Source organism: Lontra canadensis, unplaced genomic scaffold (genome assembly GCF_010015895.1).
Source record: "Lontra canadensis isolate GAN:19392208 unplaced genomic scaffold, GSC_riverotter_1.0 scaffold110, whole genome shotgun sequence".
NCBI lineage: Eukaryota > Metazoa > Chordata > Mammalia > Carnivora > Mustelidae > Lontra > Lontra canadensis.
In genome coordinates, this window is record NW_022631104.1 from 2,291,053 (window position 1) to 2,313,673 (window position 22,621).

General features: G+C 58.9%; 1 protein-coding gene across 1 annotated transcript; it reads left to right on the top strand.

Moving 5' to 3' along the window:
• Positions 1-11: 11 nt before the first annotated feature.
• POLR2A (RNA polymerase II subunit A) lies at positions 12-22,164 on the top strand. Its single transcript, XM_032840081.1, has 29 exons — positions 12-104; positions 7,972-8,104; positions 8,245-8,381; positions 8,474-8,647; positions 8,737-9,018; positions 9,267-9,428; positions 9,524-9,744; positions 9,918-10,050; positions 10,500-10,624; positions 10,720-10,930; positions 11,642-11,851; positions 11,938-12,106; positions 12,292-12,386; positions 12,520-12,723; positions 12,840-13,062; positions 13,433-13,616; positions 14,015-14,186; positions 14,273-14,378; positions 14,471-14,676; positions 17,283-17,507; positions 17,648-17,894; positions 18,095-18,195; positions 18,862-18,966; positions 19,043-19,225; positions 19,469-19,672; positions 19,818-20,004; positions 20,106-20,219; positions 20,365-20,514; positions 20,609-22,164. Exons 1-29 carry the CDS (start codon positions 12-14, stop codon positions 21,763-21,765), a joined length of 5,913 nt encoding a protein of 1,970 aa, XP_032695972.1. The 3' UTR covers positions 21,766-22,164.
• Positions 22,165-22,621: the final 457 nt, after the last annotated feature.

Genomic DNA, 22,621 nt, shown 5'->3' on the forward strand with positions numbered 1-22,621 from the left:
CGGCCTCCGCGATGCACGGGGGCGGCACCCCCTCCGGGGACAGCGCATGCCCGCTGCGCACCATCAAGCGAGTGCAGTTCGGAGTCCTCAGTCCGGATGAACTGGTAAGCGGCGGTGCCCTCTGCTCCCTGCCGCGGCGCGGGCGGGGCCCGACGGTGGCCGCCAGGGGGACGGGCCGCCGGAGTCGAGTGTCGCGAGGGTGTGAGCGAGTTCGGCGCTGGGTCCGGGCCGGGGGCCGGGCCGCTGCCGCCGGCGTGGGGGAGCTCGGGGCCCCGACGCCGAACGACAGTTGATCAGCCCGGGGCTGGGGTGGCGGGGCGCTGTGCAAGTTCGGATGCGAAGCTGGACCCCACATCTTTGTTCCCCCGCCCCCTTCCACCACTATTCACTGAACGCCCGCTGTGTGATAGACCCGACAGATACTGAGATCACAGAGCCGGAGGAGACGCAGGAGGACCCTGCCTTCCACTGGCAGTGTCCGTGGGAGGGGGCGGCCGACAGTCAACATTCAAATAAAGGAACAAACCAGACAGCTGAGTTCTTGGCTAGTGCTTTGGACGGAGGGAGGGGGACTTAGGAGTGAGGCTTCTGTGGGCCGGGTGATGTCAGGGTGCCGGAAGATCCCTCTGGGGAGGTGGTGCTTCCTGGATGAAGAGGAGGCAGCCAGGTCTCTGGGCCACAGATCCCAGACCAAGAGCTTGTTAGACGGCAGGTGCAAAGGGCCAGAGGGAGCCATGAACTTGGTGTGTCCCAGGGGCGGGAAGAAATGCCAGTGCGACTGGGGTTTAGAAGGGTGCGGAGAGTTAGCAAAACGGGCTGGAGAGACACGAGAGTGGGCAGGCCTGGTGGAATGTTGTAAGTTATAGTAAGGAACCTGAGTTTAATTTCATTTTGAAGAGGAAGCCTTTGGAGAATTGTAAGCCGGAGAGTGACCTCGAGTTTACATTAAAAACAGAACAAAACTAGTAGTGCTTTGGTTGCCCTCTGAAAAGCTGATTGTGGGGGAGGGCTAAGGAGGAGGGTGGGAGAGATCAGGGTGGAGGGGGTTTTGGGGGAGAGCTGCTGGTGACTCGGACTCCTTTGTGGAGTGAGCTGGCGGAAGCCAGGTGTCTGGGGAGAATGGCCGCATTTGTGGATGGAGACCCTTTTGCTGGAGGACAAGGCATAGCCGCTTGAGAGTTACGTCAGGAGTTAGAGCCTCCTGAGCTCACATCATACCAAACCATAAATTCCAGGTGCGGTTAAGCTTTAAATCCAAAAAGCAAAACTGCAGAGCTCCAGCGCAGTAGAGAAGGCTTGTGGGGGCTGATCCCAGGGGCAGAACCCCTTGGTGGGAATGAATGAATGAATGAATGAATTAGCGGTAAATTTTGAGTACCTATCATGAATTAGCGGTAAATTTTGAGTGCCTGTCATGTGGCCAGGCACTGAGCGAAGCGTTGTTTCTAAGATTTTAAGTAATCTCTGCACCATAACAAGAGCCGGAACTCACAACGCGGAGATCAGGAGTCACATGCCCCTTGGACCCAGCCAGTCAGAAGCCCCAGCATTTTGTATACAAGGAAGAACAGGGCACGTTTCACTGTCTAAAAATAAGAGCCACTTGTCTTTTTCAGGGGCACCATGGACGCCTAAGAGGCAGATTGGGAAACGATATTTGCACTGTGATAGTCAAGGTTAGGTTTCTTGATACACAGGGACCACTTACAAATCAGTAGGAAAAGCACATACCTAGACAAACAGATAAAGGATACAAATCAGCAGCTCCCAGAAGTTACAAATGGCCAATAAAAAAATACTAATAAAGACATGCAAATTAAAGTTTTTTCCTTTATCTGATTTTTCTTCGCTGGCCAAAGTATTGGGAAGTAGGCATGCTTACATATGGTAGGTTGGTAGTGGGTTAAACTGTTAACAGCCTTTTTGGGGGACAGTCTGACAGTTCTGTCCATCGTTTGATGTTTGTTCTTTGGTCGAGCATTACCGCTTCTAAAATTTTGTCCTTAAAGAAAAAGCTCTGAATTTTTCCTCTCAAGCATGCCCTTCCCCGGGTCTTGCCTGGCTTAGCAAGCACACAGTGGCCATACCATTCTTCCGCTAACTCAGGCCAGACACCTGAAAGGCATCTTTGCTACTTCTCACAACTTCCCCTTGGTCCATCTGTTAGTCAGCTCTGCCTTTCAAATGCGCCTGGAATCTGGCCATTTATGACCATCTCCATCTGGACCACCTTGTTGCAGCCCACCATCCTCTTTCCCATGAGCACTGCAGTAGCCGTAGCCCTAGCCCTTACCTGTTCCTTCCGCCGTTCACAGAGCTGCTAGAGAACTCTTTTTTATCGTGTCTCGCCCGCACGGAATCCTCTCAGAGGATCCACGCTGCTTACTCGGAGCTGTAGTGAGGTCCTGGCTAATCCGGCCCCGCCTGCCTCTCCAGCTCATTACCAACCAGACTCCTCTTTGGGTCTTTAAGCACAAGACCTGCCTGTTCTTCCAACCCTGCGAGTTCGGTCCTGCCTTGAGGACTTTATTACTCCCTGTTCCTGCTGCCTAGCACAGCATTGCCCAGACCTACCCAGGCTTACTCCTTTTTGTCCTATCGTTAGCAGGGTTGTCCTGAGCACCCTGTTCAGATACCATCCCCCCTGCATCCTGTAACCCCTGGTCTTAATTTTAAGTAATCTCTACACCATGTTGGGTTCCAACTTACAACCCCAGGATCAAGAGTTGCATGCTTGGGGCGCCTCGGCGGCTCCATCGTTAAGCCTCTGCCTTCAGCTCAGGTCATGGTCCCAGGATTCTGGGATCAAGTCCCGCATCAGGCTCCTGCTCAGCAGGGAGCCTGCTTCTCCCTCTCCCACTCCCCTGCTTGTGTTCCCTCTCTCCCTCTGTCTCTCTCTGTCAAATAAATGAAAAATCTTAAAAAAAAAAAAAAAATGGGGCACCTGGGTGGCTCAGTGGGTTAAGCCTCTGCCTTCGGCTCAGGTCATGATCTCAGGGTCCTGGGATCGAGCCCCGCATCGGGTTCTCTGCTCGGCAGTGAGCCTGCTTCCCCCTCTCTCTGCCTGCCTCTCTGCCTACTTGTGTGCGCGCGCGCGCGCGCGCGCGCGCTCTCTCTCTCTCTCTCTCTCTCTCTGTCAAATAAATAAATAAATAAAATCTTAAAAAAAAAAAAAATGTTGCGTGCTCTTCTGACCGAGCCCATGGGGAAACCTCTGACCCATCTTGACTTTATTTTACTGTGTAGTTTGGCATTGTCTGAGAGGATCTGTTTTTCTGTTTCTTGCTCTCTCAGGAGAATGTAAATTTCACGAGGGACCCTGTGCTCACCTCTGTAATTTCAGGATTTCAAAGTGTGCCTGGTACATAATCATGGTGTAATGAGAATAAGTTAAATTAGTGAGTGAAGGAAGTAATTGGAAAGGACACAAAGATATGTGTAGAAGGGTTTTCATCACAACATTTTTTGGATATGATACTGCTTGAAATTATAAATTGCCTCCATATTTACCGATAGGAGCTCTGTGGAGTTACCTCCGGGTGTGCTCTTAGACTAGAACAGATCTTCCCAACAGGCTAAGTCCCCTGTTCCCAGACCGTGCTGTGCCCCCGCAGCAGGCTGTCGGCCCAGTGAGAGATTTTAAGTTTTCAAGAGAAGTACAAGGTGAGCTACGGTTGGTCCGCTGTCCTGGGAACTGGGAGTTCCTGATAGTCTCCTTTCGACATTAGGTGGCGCCAAACCCCTTTCGGTGACGTCATTATCGCGGGGAAGCTGGGTCTTTAGCAGTTCCCAAACACAGGACAAAAAAATCAGGGTGGTGCTTTCTCCTCGGATTCCAAGATCTGCCAGGTTGTACCCGGCCTGACAGGTGTCAGAAGTGCCACTGTGGTTATTTGGGAAATAAAAGCAATATTTCTTTAACATATTGCAATCTTTATTTACGGGTGTTTTTGTAGATGGCTACAAAGTGGTAGGAGACATAGGTATTTGTTAAGTCGTCTGGCCCTGGACCCCGGGGGTGCTGGGAAAGTTGCTGACGCACTTGAGCCCCCAAGGGCACTGTGAACTGAAGTTCAGGGATCTGAGAAGGAAGTTAACAGGATGCAGAGTGAGGCCGTGTTCTCGGAAGAGTGAGAGCGTGTCTGCATTTTACAAACCCCGTGGCTGGCTGTTCACAAATCAGAGGCCGCCTCTGGTGGGGGGTGCGGGGGGCTTTAATTTCTCCCTGCGGCGTTCACAGCTGGGACAGCTCACCTGTGTCTGAGGGAAGAGTAGCTCGCTCCGCCGGGCGTAGGAGGGTCGGTAAGGGGCCTCTTGTGGTACAGGCCGTGTTTAAGAGTCGTGCGTTCTAGAAGTCGTGGGGAGGGTATGTGTCAAGTCCTGAAGGCTCTAGGAATTCGCTGCAAGACGGAGCTGTGGCCTCTGCCGTTGTGTGGTTTGGATGTTGCGGAGTCCTGAGAGGGAGGCAGCCCGGGAGGGTCCCACACTCAGGCTCTGTGCAGAGCTGCTAGGAAGTCAGCAGAGCAGGGAGCCGGCCATGCTGGAAGAAGTTGGCTCCTGTTCCTTACAGCAATTGTCTACCGTGAAAAGCACCAGATTATTTATCTATGCCCCAGTTTATTCCAAGAAGAATTTAGAACATACTATATCCTTCTAGATGCGCCCTATGTTGGTGGACCAGAAGCTTATTCTTGTCTTCAAGTTATTTATAATCTGGGTGGGGGGTTCCTGGGGGTCTCGGTCACTTAAGCGACTACCTTCGGCTCAGGTCATGTTCCTAGGGTTGTGGGATTAAGTCCCTCGTTGGGCTCCTTGTTCAGCAGGGAGCCTGCTTCAACCTCTGCCTGCTGCTCCCCCTGCCTGCACCGTCTTTCTCTCTCTCTCAAACAAATAAATAAATCTTAAAAAAAAAAAAAAAAGGATTAAGGGTGGGATTTCCTGCACACAGTACAAGTGTTTACTGGCGCGGTGCTAGGTGCTGATAGAAAGCGAAGGAAACCTGATCCTTGCCCTCGAGGGTTGCAGTCCAGTGGGAGAGACAGACAGGTAAACATGAACGGCCGGTGGGGCTGAGAGCCCTGCTGGTGTGTGGCATGGGACGGGGCTCCATCCCAGGACCCTGGGTTGTGCCCTGCACCGAAGGCAGACGCTTATCTGAGCCACCCCAGGTGCCCTTAAGATTTTATTCTTCAGTAATCTCTATGCCCAGCGTGGGGCTTGGACTCAGGACTCCAAGGTCAAGTCACGTGCTCCACCCCTGAGCCAGCCAGGTGCCCCTAAAGAGAAAGAATATTTGCTGAGAATCTGTGGCAGGCATCTGTCCTGAGGCCTCGGGCAGCCCCTGGGAGCAGCCGCCCCTCAGGACACTAACCCTTGTCAGACGACACCGGGCGCCTGACCCCTCTCACACGGGTAGCGAGAGGGAGGGTTGGGGGCTAACGTGGTTTGTACATAATCTGAAGTGACAGTTTGTTACCTTGTGGTAGGGAGAGAGTCCAGAACCTTCCAGGACAGCTCCTGGCCCCATCTTGATGCCTGGAAGCAGAAGAGTCCTTAGCAGGTGGGTGGCTTGGTGGGCACAGCCGTCCCTCTTTTCTCCAGGCTCTCTGAAGGCGCTTCCCGGCAGCCGGGGACCCTGGCAGTTGAGATCAGTGTAACAGACAGTCACCAGGAGCTGTGGGACCCGGGAGGACAGAGAGGTGCTGGCCGCGGGCGGGGAGATGCTGGTACTCTCCGGGGAGGCAGTGGTGGAGGGTTAGGGAAGTGCAGAGGCGCTCGTTTCTCTCCTGCTGTCCTGCCAAGCTCGGATGTCATGCCAAGGGCAGGAGGGTATGAAGACTGGATTTCCGTGTAGAAGGCGCCCCAGCTGTGCAGGTGGGTGGAGAGAGGCAGGCTGGCCGCCTGGGGAGCCCCTGATGCCAGCCCACCGGAAGTCCTGGCCTGAGGCAAGTGGCTGGAGGCTCCGAGGCTGGTGGGAGGCGCAGACAGCTGTGCCAGGTGCTGGGGCAAGATGGGATCAGGTTGGGTGTTTTCCTGAGCGCCTGCCGAGTCCTGGGCTTAAGCAGGTCCGTGACATTACGTGGTCCCGCGTGACAGAGCCGGGATGGTGGACCAGAGGCCTCCAGCTCCAGCCCACGCCCGGGTAACCGGTCTGTCTGTTAGAGAGAGCGAGCGCAAGGAGGGGTGCGGGAGAGGGAGAAGCAGAGCCCCCGCTGAGCAGGGAGCCCGCCGCGGGGCTCGATCCCAGGACCTGCAGATGATGACCTGAGCTGAAGGCAGACGCTCAGCTGACTGAGCCCCCCAGGCGCCCGTTGATTCAGTAGATAGTTTGATGTGTGAATCCGGAGTTTAGGAGAAAGGGGAGGCCCGCAGGCGGAGATCTGGGCATCACCGGGGTCGAGGGAGCGCTGGGGATGGCAGGCCTGCTGCCTCGAGGGTGCAAGGGTGTGGATGAGCTGAAACCTGGGTGCGGATGAGCTGAAACCTGGGGGCAGAGTGGAGTTTGAGGGGCAGTGGGAAGCAGAGGAGCCGGAGAAGGAGACGAAGGTGGAAGGGCGGCAGGGGCTCCTGTGCAGGCGGTCCCCCACGTCTCAGGCGGACGAGCTCGGAGTTGGGTGGTGTGCCAGGCAGGGCGCTGCTCTTCCCTCTGTCGGGCCTGCTTTCAGGGCTGCTGCGCCAGCGGGGGTCACAGATCACTGCAGCGGGCCGGCAGGGGCTCCCTTCCCTTTGCCCCCCCGCCCCCCCCCCGTGATGCCATGGAAACAATGCACAGCGATCCTGGCTCTGCCGCTTTCTAGCTGCCTGTCCTTTGACCTCTGGTGTCGTCATCTGTGAGATGCGGACAGTGATGGGAGTTTTACCAGTTAGCCATGCAGAGCAGACGAGTCCCCTAGTGCTGCGCTGGACCCCAGAAGGCGAGTCCCAGGGAGGCGAGCTCGGAGCAGCGGGAAGGTTGTGTGTTGGGCCCGGAAAGGGTTGAGTTTGAGTCCTCCTGGCCCCCGGAGGTGGAGGCCTTGGACAAGTCAGTTGACACAGCCTCAGCCTCCTCCTATGCGAGTGACAGGACCTCATTCCCAGAAGGTGAGCTGATTGGCGTAGAGAAGCTGCACAGAGGGCGGTTGGCCCAGCACGAGGGGACATGCAGGTTGAAGCTTTTCTTAAGTTTAAGTTCGTCCCTCTGGAAGTTTAGTAGGTCAGACCTAGCTAATGTCAAAGTCATTGGCTCTCAGTGTGCGAGAACTAAGGCTTCCTCAGCCCATCTCTCGGCCAGACCTGCTTCTGAGCCCCTCCGTCACCTGCCCCAGCCTCCCTCCCCCAAGGGGTCCCTCAAGTCTGACGCCCCACCTTTCTCAGGATTCCACCTTCAGTTCTGCTTCTTTCCTGGGGCACCGGGGCACCCTTCTGCTCCAGCACCTGCCTCCCCCATCTCATCCCAGCATCTCCAGCTGAGCAAGGATGGGGTCGGGCTGCTGGGGCCTCAGGAAGGAGGTGATGAGGATGGGGGCGAGCAGTGGCGGGCTTCAGGAGCTGAAGCTAGGGGCCAGGCGTGTCTTGGCAGGCTGCAGCACTGTCCCCTGCCAGGGACCGGATTCGGGGCTTGATTTCAGCTTTGGGGAAGAAGCAAGGCATTGATTTTTTTTTTTTTCTTTTTTTTTACTCCTCCTTGAAACAACTTATTTCTTTTTGGGGGTAAATCCTATGGATGTCAGCGATCTGGCATTGAACCAGAGGGGTGTGTGGGGTTTGAGTTGGGGAGATTGGCAGCTTATATAGAGGCCAGGGTCAGCTGCACACAAGTCCTGAGCACCCTCTCCCACCCGGACAGAGACCAGGATCCCCGGTGCTGGCACCCCCAGAGGAGCAGACCCACTCATGCGCCCTCCTCCTTTGAGGCCTTCGTATGTGAAGGCTGGAAACCAGGAATCCTATTTAGTTGTTACTGTTTTTTGTTTATTTGTTTGTTTTCTGTAGAAACGAATGTCTGTGACAGAGGGCGGCATCAAATACCCCGAGACCACAGAGGGAGGCCGCCCCAAGCTTGGGGGACTGATGGACCCGAGGCAGGGGGTGATCGAGCGGACCGGCCGCTGCCAGACCTGTGCAGGTGAGTGCTGCAGGCTGGCGTGGGGTCCCCACGGGAGGGTGGGAGGACTGGGTCCTTGACCACCAAGCCCAGGGGCGGGGACCCCTGGGGACCTCTGAGGTGCCAGCCAGGACGAGGGTGTAAGGTGTGTGTCCCCACAGGAAACATGACGGAGTGTCCCGGCCACTTCGGCCATATCGAGCTGGCCAAGCCCGTGTTCCACGTGGGCTTCCTGGTGAAGACGATGAAAGTGTTGCGCTGCGTCTGCTTCTTCTGCTCCAAGCTGCTCGTGGACTCCGTGAGTGGGGTCGGGCCCTGGCCCGGAGGAGGGGTAGCTCCGTGGGGGGACCGAGGCGCAGCCTGGCCGACCCTCCTCTGCTCTGTCCCCAGAACAACCCAAAGATCAAGGACATCCTGGCCAAGTCCAAGGGGCAGCCCAAGAAGCGGCTGACGCACGTGTACGACCTGTGCAAGGGCAAGAACATCTGCGAGGGCGGCGAGGAGATGGACAACAAGTTCGGGGTGGAGCAGCCCGAGGGCGACGAGGATCTGACCAAAGAGAAGGTAGCGGCCGGCGGGACCGCCAGGGCAGGGGGCAGGCTGGCAGAGGGCCAGCAGGGTCTCGGTGCTCATGGCACCTCTGTCCCTGGCAGGGCCACGGGGGCTGCGGGCGGTACCAGCCCCGGATCCGGCGCTCGGGCCTGGAGCTGTACGCCGAGTGGAAGCACGTCAACGAGGACTCCCAGGAGAAGAAGATCCTGCTGAGTCCAGAGCGAGTGCACGAGATCTTCAAGCGCATCTCGGACGAGGAGTGCTTCGTGCTGGGCATGGAGCCCCGCTATGCGCGGCCCGAGTGGATGATCGTCACCGTGCTGCCTGTGCCCCCGCTGTCCGTGCGACCCGCCGTGGTGATGCAGGGCTCTGCCCGCAACCAGGTCAGCAGCTCCCGGACTATGCCTCTCCGCGGGGTGGCTGGCCCCCTGGCGGGAGCCCCTGGGGTGTGGGCGGGCGCGGGCAGGAGTCCCAGGGTGGAGTGTGGGGGCCCAGGTGACCACGCCACCGGCCGGCCCCATGAGTTCGCACGAGGCCCGTGGCGTGGTTGGAGGTCACGGCGGTGCTTCCGTGTGCGGGAGGTGAGTGGCCGGGTCTGCGGGGCGGTGACTGTTCGGACCTCTGGCCACAGGACGACCTGACGCACAAACTGGCGGACATCGTGAAGATCAACAACCAGCTGCGGCGCAACGAGCAGAATGGCGCAGCGGCGCACGTCATCGCCGAGGACGTGAAGCTCCTGCAGTTCCACGTGGCCACCATGGTGGACAACGAGCTGCCCGGCCTGCCCCGCGTGAGTCCCTGCGCTGCTTGCCCTGTGCCGGAGCGGGAGGCAGCATGGGGGGGCCCGGGCTGACCGTGCGGTGCGCCCACCCCATCTCCTCACAGGCCATGCAGAAGTCGGGACGCCCCCTCAAGTCCTTGAAGCAGCGGCTGAAGGGCAAGGAAGGCCGGGTCCGAGGGAACCTCATGGGCAAGCGAGTGGACTTCTCGGCGCGCACCGTCATCACCCCCGACCCCAACCTCTCCATTGACCAGGTGGGCGTGCCTCGCTCCATAGCGGCCAACATGACCTTCGCAGAGATTGTCACGCCCTTCAACATCGATAGGTGGGCTTGGCGTCCAGCTGGGGCAGGGATGCGAGGGCAGAGGGGCATGGTGGAGGGACACATGTGGGGAGCTGGGAGACCGGGGCAGAGAGCGCTTCCACTGGGGCTCTGGGGTGCGGGCGGCAAAAGGGCTTCGGGGAGCTCTGTGTTCAGCGCACCTCTGCTCCCTGCAGACTCCAGGAGCTAGTGCGCAGGGGGAACAGCCAGTACCCGGGGGCCAAGTACATCATCCGGGACAACGGCGACCGTATCGACCTGCGTTTCCACCCCAAGCCCAGTGACCTTCACTTGCAGACCGGCTACAAGGCACGTGGCAGGCCGGGGCCTCCCTTCCTGCCCCCAGCAGGAAGCTCTCTGGAGCGGGGGCCTCTGAGGCTGTCCTGTTCCTTAGGGTCCAGGCCTGGGGCGTCTCTAAAAGACCCCTGCTGTCCTCAGCAATCTGCGGTGGCCGGGGTGGGGAGCGCACTGGCCCAAGTGCGGCGTCCTGGGTGTATATGGCCAGTCCAGGGAGGCGCGGAGCAGAAGGCTTCGCATGCAGAGTATCTAGGTACCCCCCTAACCCCCGCACCAGAGATCCTTGAGGCTGAGCGATGCTGTGCTTTGTTCTGTGGCATCCGGCCCGGAGAGCTGGTCGCTGCGTTTTGCACGTGAAATTGCGCCCTTCCATCGTCTCTTTCCAGCTGCAGAGCATTTCTGGCCCACGGCCTCTTGCTAGTAGCAAGCCCCCTCCTCTGAGCCTCCGCTTGCCTCCCTAGGTGGAGCGGCACATGTGCGACGGAGACATCGTCATCTTCAACCGCCAGCCGACTTTGCACAAAATGTCCATGATGGGACATCGGGTCCGCATCCTCCCCTGGTCTACTTTCCGCTTAAATCTGAGGTCGGTCCCCTGGCCATGGGCGGCGGGTGGGGCCAAGCGGCTGCCTGACGCTTCCCTGCGGCAGATCCGAGCCCGGCTTCTCTCGGTCACTGCAGTGTGACGACTCCTTACAACGCGGACTTCGACGGGGACGAGATGAACTTGCACCTGCCCCAGTCCCTGGAGACGCGGGCGGAGATCCAGGAGCTGGCCATGGTGCCGCGCATGATTGTCACCCCCCAGAGCAATCGGCCCGTCATGGGCATTGTGCAGGACACGCTCACGGCCGTGCGCAAATTCACCAAGAGAGACGTCTTTCTGGAACGGGTGCGTGTTCCTGCGGAGGGGGCCCGGCTCGGCTGGGCACTGTGACCAGGGTGGCGGGGGGACGCCGGGGAGGAAGAGCTGGGACGTGTGCGTTGACCTGCCCCACACCGACCTCTGTGCCCAGCAGGGGAGGGGAGGCCGTTAGGACGGTCAGGGACCAGAAGGGGTTTATGGCTTTAACACTCCATTCAGCTTTTTATCTTATTTTGTTTTTTTCCCCGTTTAATTTTTTAAGATGTATAATTTCAGCTACCGTTAGAAAGCAAAGGTGAAGGAAAACACATGATCTGATTATGGTTTTATTTCCTTTATCTTTTATCTTTTTTTTTCTCTTTAAGATTTTATTTGACAGAGATCACAAGTAGGCAGAGAGGCAGAGTCAGAGGGAAGCGGGCTTCCTGCTAAGCAGGGAGCCCGGTATTGGGCTCAGTCTCAGGACCCTGAGATCGTGACCTGAGCCGAAGGCAGAGGCTTCACCCACTGAGATCCCCCCAGGCACCCCTGTCGTTTTATAACTATTAGAAGTAGTTTATGTTTATTGTTCAAGAGAAGAGAGACACAGAGTCTCATGATCGTAATGAATTTGTCATTAAAAGTTTGGGAAATCCTCTCCCTGGCGTCTGCCTCCGCATTCCGCTCTCACCCGCGGGTTTGCGACCTTCCCCGGCGCGGCCCTGGGGCTGAAAGCTGCCGTTGCTTGTCCTGGTGCAGGGGGAGGTGATGAACCTGCTGATGTTCCTGTCCACGTGGGACGGGAAGGTGCCACAGCCAGCCATCCTGAAGCCACGGCCCCTGTGGACGGGCAAACAGATCTTCTCCCTCATCATCCCCGGCCACATCAACTGTATCCGCACCCACAGCACCCATCCCGACGATGAGGACAGCGGTCCTTACAAGCACATCTCTCCCGGGGACACCAAGGTAGGATCCGGCCTCCGCCTGGGTGGGGGCAGGATTTGGACAGGGGCGCCACCGCAGGGGCCTCGAGTGGGGTGCTTTGTGCGCAGGTGGTGGTGGAGAACGGGGAGCTGATCATGGGCATCCTGTGTAAGAAGTCTCTGGGCACGTCGGCCGGCTCACTGGTGCACATCTCTTACCTGGAGATGGGCCACGACGTCACTCGCCTCTTCTATTCCAACATTCAGACAGTCATCAACAACTGGCTGCTGATCGAGGGTGAGCGGAGGGCTCTGGCGAACCCGTTCCTGGAGTCCGGACTCTCTCTTCTTCCCGTTCTTCCGTCCTTCGCTTTCCTGCCTGGATTTGGGGTCCCGCTGCCAAGTGTCTTGGCTGTGATTCCATCCCAGGTTTTGGGGGGGGAGTGTAAGGAGGGAGTTGGTGATGCCGCTCCGTATTCCTAGGTCATACCATTGGCATTGGGGACTCCATTGCCGACTCCAAGACCTACCAGGACATCCAGAACACTATTAAGAAGGCCAAGCAAGATGTGATAGAGGTGAGTAAGAAAGCCGGCTGAGACCCGGTGACAGTCGCTCTGACATGTGGAGAGGACGTCGGCGACAGCCGGGTGGGTGTGAGGGAAGGGAAGCAAAGCGGACACCGAGCCCTGCTGCCTCCCTCGCACCCAGGTCATTGAGAAAGCTCATAACAACGAGCTGGAGCCCACCCCGGGGAACACCCTACGGCAGACCTTCGAGAACCAGGTGAACCGCATTCTCAATGACGCCCGAGACAAGACCGGCTCCTCTGCCCAGAAGTCCCTGTCTGAGTACAACAACTTCAAATCCATGGTCGTGTCTGGGGCCAAAGGTTCCAAGATCAATATCTCCCAGGTGGGGAGCCTCGTCCCTCCAGATGCGGGCCGCGGGGGAGGTGTGACGGTGCGGCGTGCTGGGAATGCGGGCTCCTCAAGCAGAGGGAGTCAGGGGCATCCCCCCTCGTTCCCCAGGTCATTGCCGTCGTCGGACAGCAGAACGTGGAAGGGAAACGGATCCCGTTTGGGTTCAAGCACAGGACCTTGCCTCACTTCATCAAGGACGACTACGGGCCCGAGAGCCGTGGCTTTGTGGAGAACTCCTACCTGGCCGGCCTCACGCCCACCGAGTTCTTCTTCCACGCCATGGGGGGTCGCGAGGGGCTCATCGACACGGCTGTCAAGACTGCCGAGACTGGTGAGGCCTTCTGGCCTGGCTGCTGCTGGGGGGCCCCTGGGGTGGGCGTGGGGGAGTTCCTGGGCCAGGGATTTTGTCTCTTCTGGAAGGAGTAGCAGTTGGAGGTCAGGAGCCGGGGAGGTGGCCCGCGGGACACGCACGGCCCACTGCAGCGCTCCCTGGTGCAGGGACAGGGCCCGAGGTCTCTCGCGACTTGTCCCTGGGGGCTAGTTCCTAGGAGCCCCCTCTAGGTCCTGTCTCCAGCTGGTGGTGGGCGCAGCGTTCATGGAGGGGCCGTGGGCGCCGGGGGGGCTGCTGTTTCTTGTGAGGGTTGGTGGGTGAAGGCATCGGCGCCCTCGGTGCACGTGCCCATACCCCTCTCCCCGCGCAGGGTACATCCAGCGGCGGCTCATTAAGTCCATGGAGTCGGTGATGGTGAAGTATGACGCCACGGTGCGCAACTCCATCAACCAGGTGGTGCAGCTGCGCTACGGCGAGGACGGCCTGGCCGGCGAGAGCGTCGAGTTCCAGAACCTGGCCACCCTGAAGCCTTCACACAAGGCTTTTGAGAAGAAGTGAGGAGGCTGCAGCGGGCGGGTCCTGGCCCTGGGACTCTCAGCTGTCCTCCTAGGACACCCCTTCCTATGCGCAGAGACGTTGCCCACCCAGCGTGTGCCTTGCGGCCTCCCGCCCTCTTAGGGCCCTTTGTCCCTCCTGGTGACGGCAGGTGCACGGTGGGGGCCGACCTAAGACCCGCCCCCCCGGTGCCCGATGGCATCTGAGCAAGCTCAGGTGGCCTGGCCCCAGCTCTGGTCCTGCTGGTAGCCCTGGGGCCTAGACCTTGGATTTCTCTGCCCCGGACGCTTAGCCCCAGAGCCCCATTCTGCTGGCCGTGCAGCTCGGAGCCTCGCGGTGCTCCTTGCAGGGATCAGGCCTGGGCCCGCCTGCCCCTGACCGCTCCTGCCGCCCGCAGGTTCCGCTTTGACTACACGAACGAGAGGGCGCTGCGGCGCACCCTGCAGGAGGACCTGGTGAAGGACGTGCTGAGCAACGCACACATCCAGAACGAGCTGGAGCGGGAGTTCGAGCGCATGCGCGAGGACCGGGAGGTGCTCAGGGTCATCTTCCCCACCGGCGACAGTAAGGTGCGAGAAGCAGAAGGCGGGGCTGGGGCGCCGCTGCCCTTGTGCGGCCGTGCCTGCTCTTGACACCCCCTGCCGCCCCCCTTCAGGTGGTGCTGCCCTGTAACCTGCTGCGCATGATCTGGAATGCTCAGAAAATCTTCCACATCAACCCCCGTCTGCCGTCCGACCTGCACCCTATCAAGGTTGTAGAGGGTGAGTAGCAGCCCGGGGACCCCTGGGCCAGGCTGCGGGACCGGAGTGAGCCGGGCATGGTCTACCCTCTCTTGACCTCCGTTGACCCCCAGGAGTCAAGGAGTTGAGCAAGAAGCTGGTGATCGTGAACGGGGACGACCCCCTGAGCCGGCAGGCGCAGGAGAATGCCACGCTCCTCTTCAACATCCACCTGCGCTCCACGCTCTGCTCCCGCCGCATGGCCGAGGAGTTTCGGCTCAGCGGGGAGGCCTTCGACTGGCTGCTCGGGGAGATAGAGTCCAAGTTCAACCAAGCCATCGTAAGTGGTGGTCTCAGCCCAGCCTCGCTTTCCTCTCCTCTGACCCGTGCACTCAGCCGGGCTCTGAGCTCAGCCTGCCTTCGCCAACCAGCGCCTGGGGGTGGCTCTCGGTCACTGAGGGTCTGTGCTCTGCCGAGTCCTGCATGGGGGGCTTTGTGCCTCCTTCCCTGGCGGGCTGTTTCTATGACGCAGACACAGACACTGAGCCTTGGACAGATGGGTGACGACTCTGGGATGGGCAGTCGTACCGCAAAGAAGCAACGTGGCTGGGATGGGAAATGGGAGGGTCGTTCTTTCTTTTCTGAAAGTGGCTGGTGTGTGCGGAATTCCGGTTTAGGTGGAGGTAAGGGACTGGGGGAGTGAGCAGGAAAGAGATTCAGACATACCGGGAGAGACCATCGCTGTCTCTAAGGGAGGTTTTTACAGGGCATCGGGAAGACAGAAATGTCTTACAGGCATGGTTCTGAATATGTGCACGGTAATCCAGTTTTATAAATAAAATAATTAAAACAAATCAGGAAACATTGTAGAACGTGATTGAAAGAAGCAAGGCTTAAGTGAGCAGAAGGACATCGGGTGTTCGAGGATTACAAGATTTGTGCTGCTAAATGGCCATAATCCCCAAAGTGATCTACAGATCCAGCACCGTCCCTGTCAGAGCCCAGCTGCCTTTTTTGCAGAGATGTATAAGCTGATCCTAAAATTTATAAGGAATTGCAGAGGATTCAGAGTAGCCAGACAGTTTGGGAAAACAACAAGATTGGAGGACTCCCACTTCCCGATTTCAGATATCACTGTAAAGCCGCACATCTCAGGATTGCGTGCGCGGTGCTCATGTGAGGATGTAGAGACGTGCACAGAACTCAAGTTGACGGCTTGCAATTTAAACTGTCACGTTTACAGTTGTTTTTTTTTAAGATTTTATTTATTTGCTTATTTGATAGATAAAGACAGCAAGAGAGGGAACACAAGCAGGGGGAGTGGGAGAGGGAGAAGCAGGCTCCCCACTAAGCAGGGAGCCCAATGCAAGGCTCGATCCCAGAACCCTGGCATCATGACCTGAGCTGAAGGCAGACGCTCAATGACTGAGCCACCCAGGGGCCCCTACAGTTGTTACATTTTTGCCAAGGGTGCCAAGTCGTTGCATGGGAGAAAATAAGTCTTTTCAGCAAATGACGTTGGCCTCACTGGGTTTTTCAGTCCATTAATCCAACTCTTGGTTTCAGCTCAGGTCATGGTCTCGGGCTGTAAGATCAAGCCCCATGTTGGGCTCTGCACTCAGCTCGGGGGGGTGGGTGGGGGCTCTGCTTGGGATTCTCTTGCCCTGCCCTCCCCCACGCATGCTCCATTTCTCTCTCAAATAAATATACTTTAAAAAGTAGTGCTGGGACAGCTAGGCATGCACGTGCAAAATGCTGAAGTTGAATCCCTACCTCGTGCTGTGTAGAAAAATTGCTTCAAAATACGTTGAAGATCTACGTATAAGAGCTCAAGCTAAAAGTTCTAAAAGAAAACGTGGGGTAAATTTTCATGATCTTTGATTAGACAGCAGAGTCTTTGGTTTAACACCGAAAGCATCCGACTAAAGAGCACAAAACAAGACAGATGGGGCTTTGGCCACATGAATGAAAATCCTGTGCTTCAGAGGACACCGGCAAGAGAGTGAGAAGACGACCCAGAACGGGGGGAGAGCTTGAAGAATACATAAAGGACTGCTGCGAGTCAGCAACAAAGAGAGAGCTAAGGCCTTGGATAGACACCTTCTCACAAAGAATATACCTCAGTGACCAGTAAATGCACGAGAAGAGATGGTCAGCGTCGTGAGCCGCCCAGGAAACGCAGCTGCAGCCCAGTGAGCCACCACCTCATGCCCCTCGAGTTAGGATGGAAAGAGGCTGTGGGTGAAGCCATGGAGCCGTGGGAATTCTCCTGGGCTGCTGCTGCGGGCGGCACAGCCACTGTGGGGCCACTGGGGGTCACGGCCCGCTGCTCCTCGGCAGAGTGGACACAGGTACCGTTTGAACCGGCAGATCCACTCCTAGGAACATACCCAAGACTGAACAGCATGTGCACAAAAACGCAGCACACAGACTGTCGTGGCCCCATCGCTCATAACAGCCGTGCTGTGGAAACAGCCAGAACATCTGTCCGCAGACGGGTAAGCAGGACTGCCAGCACCGCACAGAGGAGCGTCCTGTGGTCGGAGCAGCGAGGTGCGGAGCCGGAAGACGGTGAGCCTTCGGTTGCCGTGTGGACGGAGCCCGGGTGCACTAGGACTCTCTTGTGGGAAGGTTAGAGCTGATGGCATGTGGTCGTGACCTCAGTGAACAGAAACTTCGGGGAGTCCCCCACTTGGAGCACTGATGTGACCCTGTGTGCAGCCCGTGACTTGAGCACGCTCTAGAAGTTAGGGTCTCAGGTAGCCCAGGGCCGCCCCCCGGGCATATGGCATGGTAGGTGAGGAGGAAGGGGCGTGCGAATCCGACTTGCTGTGCCAGGTTCCTGTCCTGTCCCAGCACCCGTGTCGCTGTTCTGACTGCAGCTCGTTGTCCCTTGCCGGAGGGAGGTGCTTGCTTTCTCTGATGCCGGCTTTTCTTGCTCCGTAGGCCCATCCTGGGGAGATGGTGGGCGCCCTGGCCGCACAGTCCCTTGGAGAACCTGCCACCCAGATGACCTTGAACACCTTTCACTATGCTGGCGTGTCTGCCAAGAACGTCACCCTGGGTGTGCCCCGTCTCAAGGAGCTCATCAACATTTCCAAGAAGCCGAAGACGCCTTCACTAACTGTCTTCCTGCTGGGCCAGTCCGCTCGAGACGCTGAGAGGGCCAAGGTAGGGGCTGGGTGGCTCGGCTTCTGGCGGGAGCAGGAGGGGGAGTGCTCTCGCCCTCAAACGCCTTCTCTGCAGGGAGGGCTTGCAGAAGCCTTCAGAGCTCCCTAAATGCCTGTGTCCCCAACCCCTCTTGTTCCCAGGACATTCTGTGCCGTCTGGAGCATACGACCCTGAGGAAGGTGACCGCCAACACAGCCATCTACTACGACCCCAATCCCCAGAGCACAGTGGTGGCAGAGGATCAGGAATGGGTGAATGTCTACTACGAGATGCCTGACTTTGACGTGGCCCGCATCTCCCCCTGGCTTTTGCGGGTGGAGCTGGACCGGAAGCACATGACCGACCGGAAGCTGACCATGGAGCAGATTGCCGAGAAGATCAATGCAGGTAAGGCTGCCTGGGCTCTGCATCTGTCCCGGCACTGCCTGCCGGTCCCCAGTGAGCCCCCCACCCTCCGCCTTCCGTGGGCCTGCTCCGTGTTACCCTTTCTTCTAGAAGCTTCTGGGAGGGGCAGGGGAAGCTGGGAGAGCGCCATCGGGGAGAGTCCCGCGGCCGCCGTCCTTCTCACGGCCCCTCCTCTGCACCAGGTTTCGGCGACGACTTGAACTGCATCTTTAACGACGACAACGCCGAGAAGCTGGTGCTGCGCATCCGGATCATGAACAGCGACGAGAACAAGATGCAAGAGGTGAGGAGACCGGGGGCCGCGGACGGCACTGGGCAGCCTCTCTGGCAACCAGAGGCCTAAAAGCGGCATGGAGGCCGGCCGGGATTTCCAAAACTTGTAGCAGCAAAACCATTTGAAAGTTGAGGTAGCAGCTGTGTGGCCCCGACAGGTGGCGTTGAAGTGGGGGAGGCCCTGGGCTGTCCCTCCGCGAGCCTCCCGCATGAGGGTGAGGGCAGGGCTAGCACGTCTAGTGAAGGCGGGTGACAGCAGGTGCGGCGGGCCCAGAGAGTGCGCCGGAGTGGTGACTTCAGTCCTGGGCATAAACACGCGCTGAACGGTGGGAGAGTAGATCCAGGGATCCGGCAGGAGGAGAGGCCGGCTGCCCACAGGAGCCCTTTGCTGCCCGGGTGGCGGCCACCACGAGCTGGGAGGGGCCGCAGGTGCCGGTGGGGCCCTTGGAGCGCATGAGCTCCGGAAAGCCTGTCGGGAAGGCGGGCTGCGAGAGCCTTCCCTGGGTCTTTGTCAGGATCGTGAAAACCAGCTAAAAAGTAACGTCGGGAACCACGGAGGGCAGAGTCTGGGGCCTGACGTGCCTCTCAGGCCCCTGGGGTGGCTGTGGTCTGGGGTGAGCATGGGAAGAGGAGGAGGGTGGAGGGTTCCAGGCCCCGGGCCTCGCTCTCACTGCAGGAGGAGGAGGTGGTGGACAAGATGGACGACGACGTTTTCCTGCGCTGCATCGAGTCCAACATGCTGACCGATATGACCCTGCAGGGCATCGAGCAGATCAGCAAGGTCAGCGTGCCCCTCCCCCCAGCGCCCCACGGCCCCCCCGCCCCCCGCCCTCCGCCGCTCACGCCCTCCCCTGCAGGTGTACATGCACCTGCCGCAGACAGACAACAAGAAGAAGATCATCATCACGGAGGACGGGGAGTTCAAGGCCCTGCAGGAGTGGATCCTGGAGACGGACGGCGTGAGCCTGATGCGGGTGCTGAGCGAGAAGGACGTGGACCCCGTGCGCACCACGTCCAACGACATCGTGGAGATCTTCACGGTGAGCCCCCGAAGCGCCACTGCCCCGCTCTCTTCCCGGGATCCCGGGTGTCCGACAGGAAGTGGCCCCCGCCTTCTCTCTGGGCGTTCGCTCGCTCACGTTTGTCCAAAGCTGAGTCCCACATTGAGTGTGGGCGGCTGCGACCCCCGACTGTCTCTCTGCGGGTCCGGGTGGCAGGAGGGGCTGCGGGAGAGCAGAGCTCCTCCGTATTGTCCCATCACTCCGCCCCCGCTGCCGTGCCAGGTGCTGGGCATTGAAGCCGTGCGGAAGGCTCTAGAGCGGGAGCTGTACCACGTCATCTCCTTTGACGGTTCCTACGTCAATTACCGCCACTTGGCTCTGCTGTGTGACACCATGACCTGTCGCGGCCACCTCATGGCCATCACCCGACATGGGGTCAACCGCCAGGATACCGGGCCTCTCATGAAATGCTCCTTTGAGGAAACGGTAACGACGGAGCGGGGGGGCGGATGGAGAGGGGGCGGGGAGTGCTGTAGGAAGACGGGATGCGCCAGAGTGACCTGGGCAGCGGCCCCTCAGAGCACGGGGTGCGGAGCTGTCTCACAGGCCCCCCCGTCGGCCGGTCGTGCAGGTGGACGTCCTGATGGAGGCCGCCGCACACGGAGAAAGTGACCCCATGAAGGGAGTGTCGGAGAACATCATGCTGGGCCAGCTCGCCCCAGCCGGCACCGGCTGCTTCGACCTCCTGCTTGACGCCGAGAAGTGCAAGTACGGCATGGAGATCCCCACCAACATCCCCGGCTTAGGGGCCGCCGGACGTGAGTAGCTGGGCCCCCACTGCCCAGACCTGGCTGGGGGGGCGGGGTTGGGGAGGCCGGTCCCCAGGCACGGTGCTCAGGATCCCCCTGCTTCTCCGCAGCCACTGGCATGTTCTTCGGCTCGGCGCCGAGCCCCATGGGAGGGATTTCTCCAGCCATGACGCCCTGGAACCAGGGCGCAACCCCGGCCTATGGCGCCTGGTCCCCCAGTGTCGGTGAGTGACCCGGTCCACGAGGAAGGGCCTCTGTCCGGGTCGTCAGAGGCGGGTGGGCTGGGGGGGTGAGATGGCGCCCCAGCAGGGAGCTCTGGGGACGCCGCTAGGCTCCAGCTCTGGTTTGAACTCCTGTTGTGCTTCGCAGGAAGTGGAATGACCCCGGGGGCAGCCGGTTTCTCCCCCAGCGCCGCCTCCGACGCCAGCGGCTTCAGCCCCGGCTACTCGCCCGCCTGGTCTCCCACGCCGGGCTCCCCGGGCTCGCCCGGCCCCTCCAGCCCGTACATCCCCTCGCCAGGTGAGCTGTCCCTGTTGGTCAGGGTCAAGTTCCTTCCTCCCCAATCCTTCAGGGTGATTTTCCATCACTGAACTCCTGGCTTTTCCCCCCACAGGTGGTGCTATGTCTCCCAGCTACTCCCCGACATCACCTGCCTATGAGCCTCGCTCCCCTGGAGGTTATACGCCTCAGAGTCCCTCTTACTCCCCCACCTCACCTTCCTACTCCCCCACCTCTCCATCCTACTCTCCAACCAGTCCCAACTACAGCCCCACGTCACCCAGCTACTCCCCGACCTCGCCCAGCTACTCCCCAACCTCTCCCAGCTACTCCCCAACCTCTCCCAGCTACTCCCCAACCTCTCCCAGTTACTCTCCAACTTCCCCGAGCTACTCTCCCACTTCTCCCAGCTACTCTCCGACCTCTCCCAGCTACTCCCCCACCTCTCCCAGCTACTCCCCCACCTCTCCTAGCTACTCCCCCACCTCTCCCAGCTACTCGCCAACGTCCCCAAGCTACTCTCCCACCTCCCCAAGCTACTCTCCGACCTCTCCCAGCTACTCGCCAACATCCCCAAGCTACTCGCCAACCAGCCCTAACTATTCTCCAACCAGTCCCAATTACACCCCGACATCTCCCAGCTACAGTCCGACGTCACCGAGCTACTCCCCGACTAGTCCCAACTACACGCCCACGAGCCCTAACTACAGCCCAACCTCTCCAAGTTACTCTCCAACTTCACCCAGCTATTCCCCGACCTCGCCAAGCTATTCCCCGTCAAGCCCACGATACACACCACAGTCTCCGACCTATACCCCGAGCTCCCCCAGCTACAGCCCCAGCTCCCCCAGCTACAGCCCCACCTCACCAAAGTACACCCCCACCAGCCCCTCATACAGCCCCAGCTCCCCAGAGTACACTCCGACCTCTCCCAAGTACTCACCTACCAGCCCGAAGTACTCGCCCACCTCCCCCAAGTACTCGCCCACCAGCCCTACCTACTCGCCCACCACCCCAAAGTACTCCCCAACGTCTCCTACTTACTCGCCGACCTCTCCGGTCTATACCCCGACCTCGCCCAAGTACTCGCCCACCAGCCCCACCTACTCGCCCACCTCCCCCAAGTACTCGCCCACCAGCCCCACCTACTCACCTACCTCCCCCAAAGGCTCTACCTACTCACCCACTTCCCCGGGCTACTCGCCCACCAGCCCCACCTACAGCCTCACCAGTCCAGCCATCAGCCCGGACGACAGCGATGAGGAGAACTGAGGGTGCACGGGGCGCAGGGCAGCCCGAGCGGTGCCCTCATGGGGCGCTGGCCCCCGGCCCGCCTCCCTTGTACATAGCACCTGTGACAAAGTTCTTCGTTGATGTTCTGGTCCCGTTTCCACTGGGGCTTCTTGTCTTGTTCTCCACCTGTGCTGACTCAGAACCCACTCCTGGCTGTGGTGGTCTCCTTCCTGCCCCACCCGCCCCAGGCCTGTCCCCACATCGAGGCTCCCTCCTTGCCTGTGGCTTGATTGGGGGTAGAAGGGTGTTAACTTCTTAGGGGTAGTTCCTGCTCTGGGTCGTTCTAGCTGATCTTTGGGAAGAACAAAGCTAAAGCTGCCTTTTGTCTGTTATTTTATTTTTTGAAGTTTAAATAAAGTTTACTAATTTTGGCCAAAAGTGCGACACACGGGGTGCGTCATTGTGGGCAGCACACCTGGGCCGCCGCCTGCCCGGACCACTCCCTGCCACCGAGTGGTGGGCAGCCCAGAGCTGACCGCTCTTTACTCTCTGGACAAGCACCTGCCACAGGCCACGTGCTGCTTTCTGCCAGCGTTATGGTCCCCCAGGGGTGGCCCTTGCCCTCCGTTAAGGCACTGCTGGACATAACAGCTTTTTAACCTTTTATTACCATGATTTGGAAAAGTCCAGAAAGGTCCATGTGCCGCAGAAGCGGAAGTGTCCTCATCCTCCACACCACCACCAGGAGGCACATTTTCCAGTATTTCTCTTGCACGTTTCTCAAGTCCCTTCTAACCACTTTTTGTTTTGGCCTCAAAGCAACAATGAGAAGGTTCTGGATCCTGTAATAGCTTTGAAAGTGGCCGTGAAAGGATTCAGGGATAATTTGTTACTT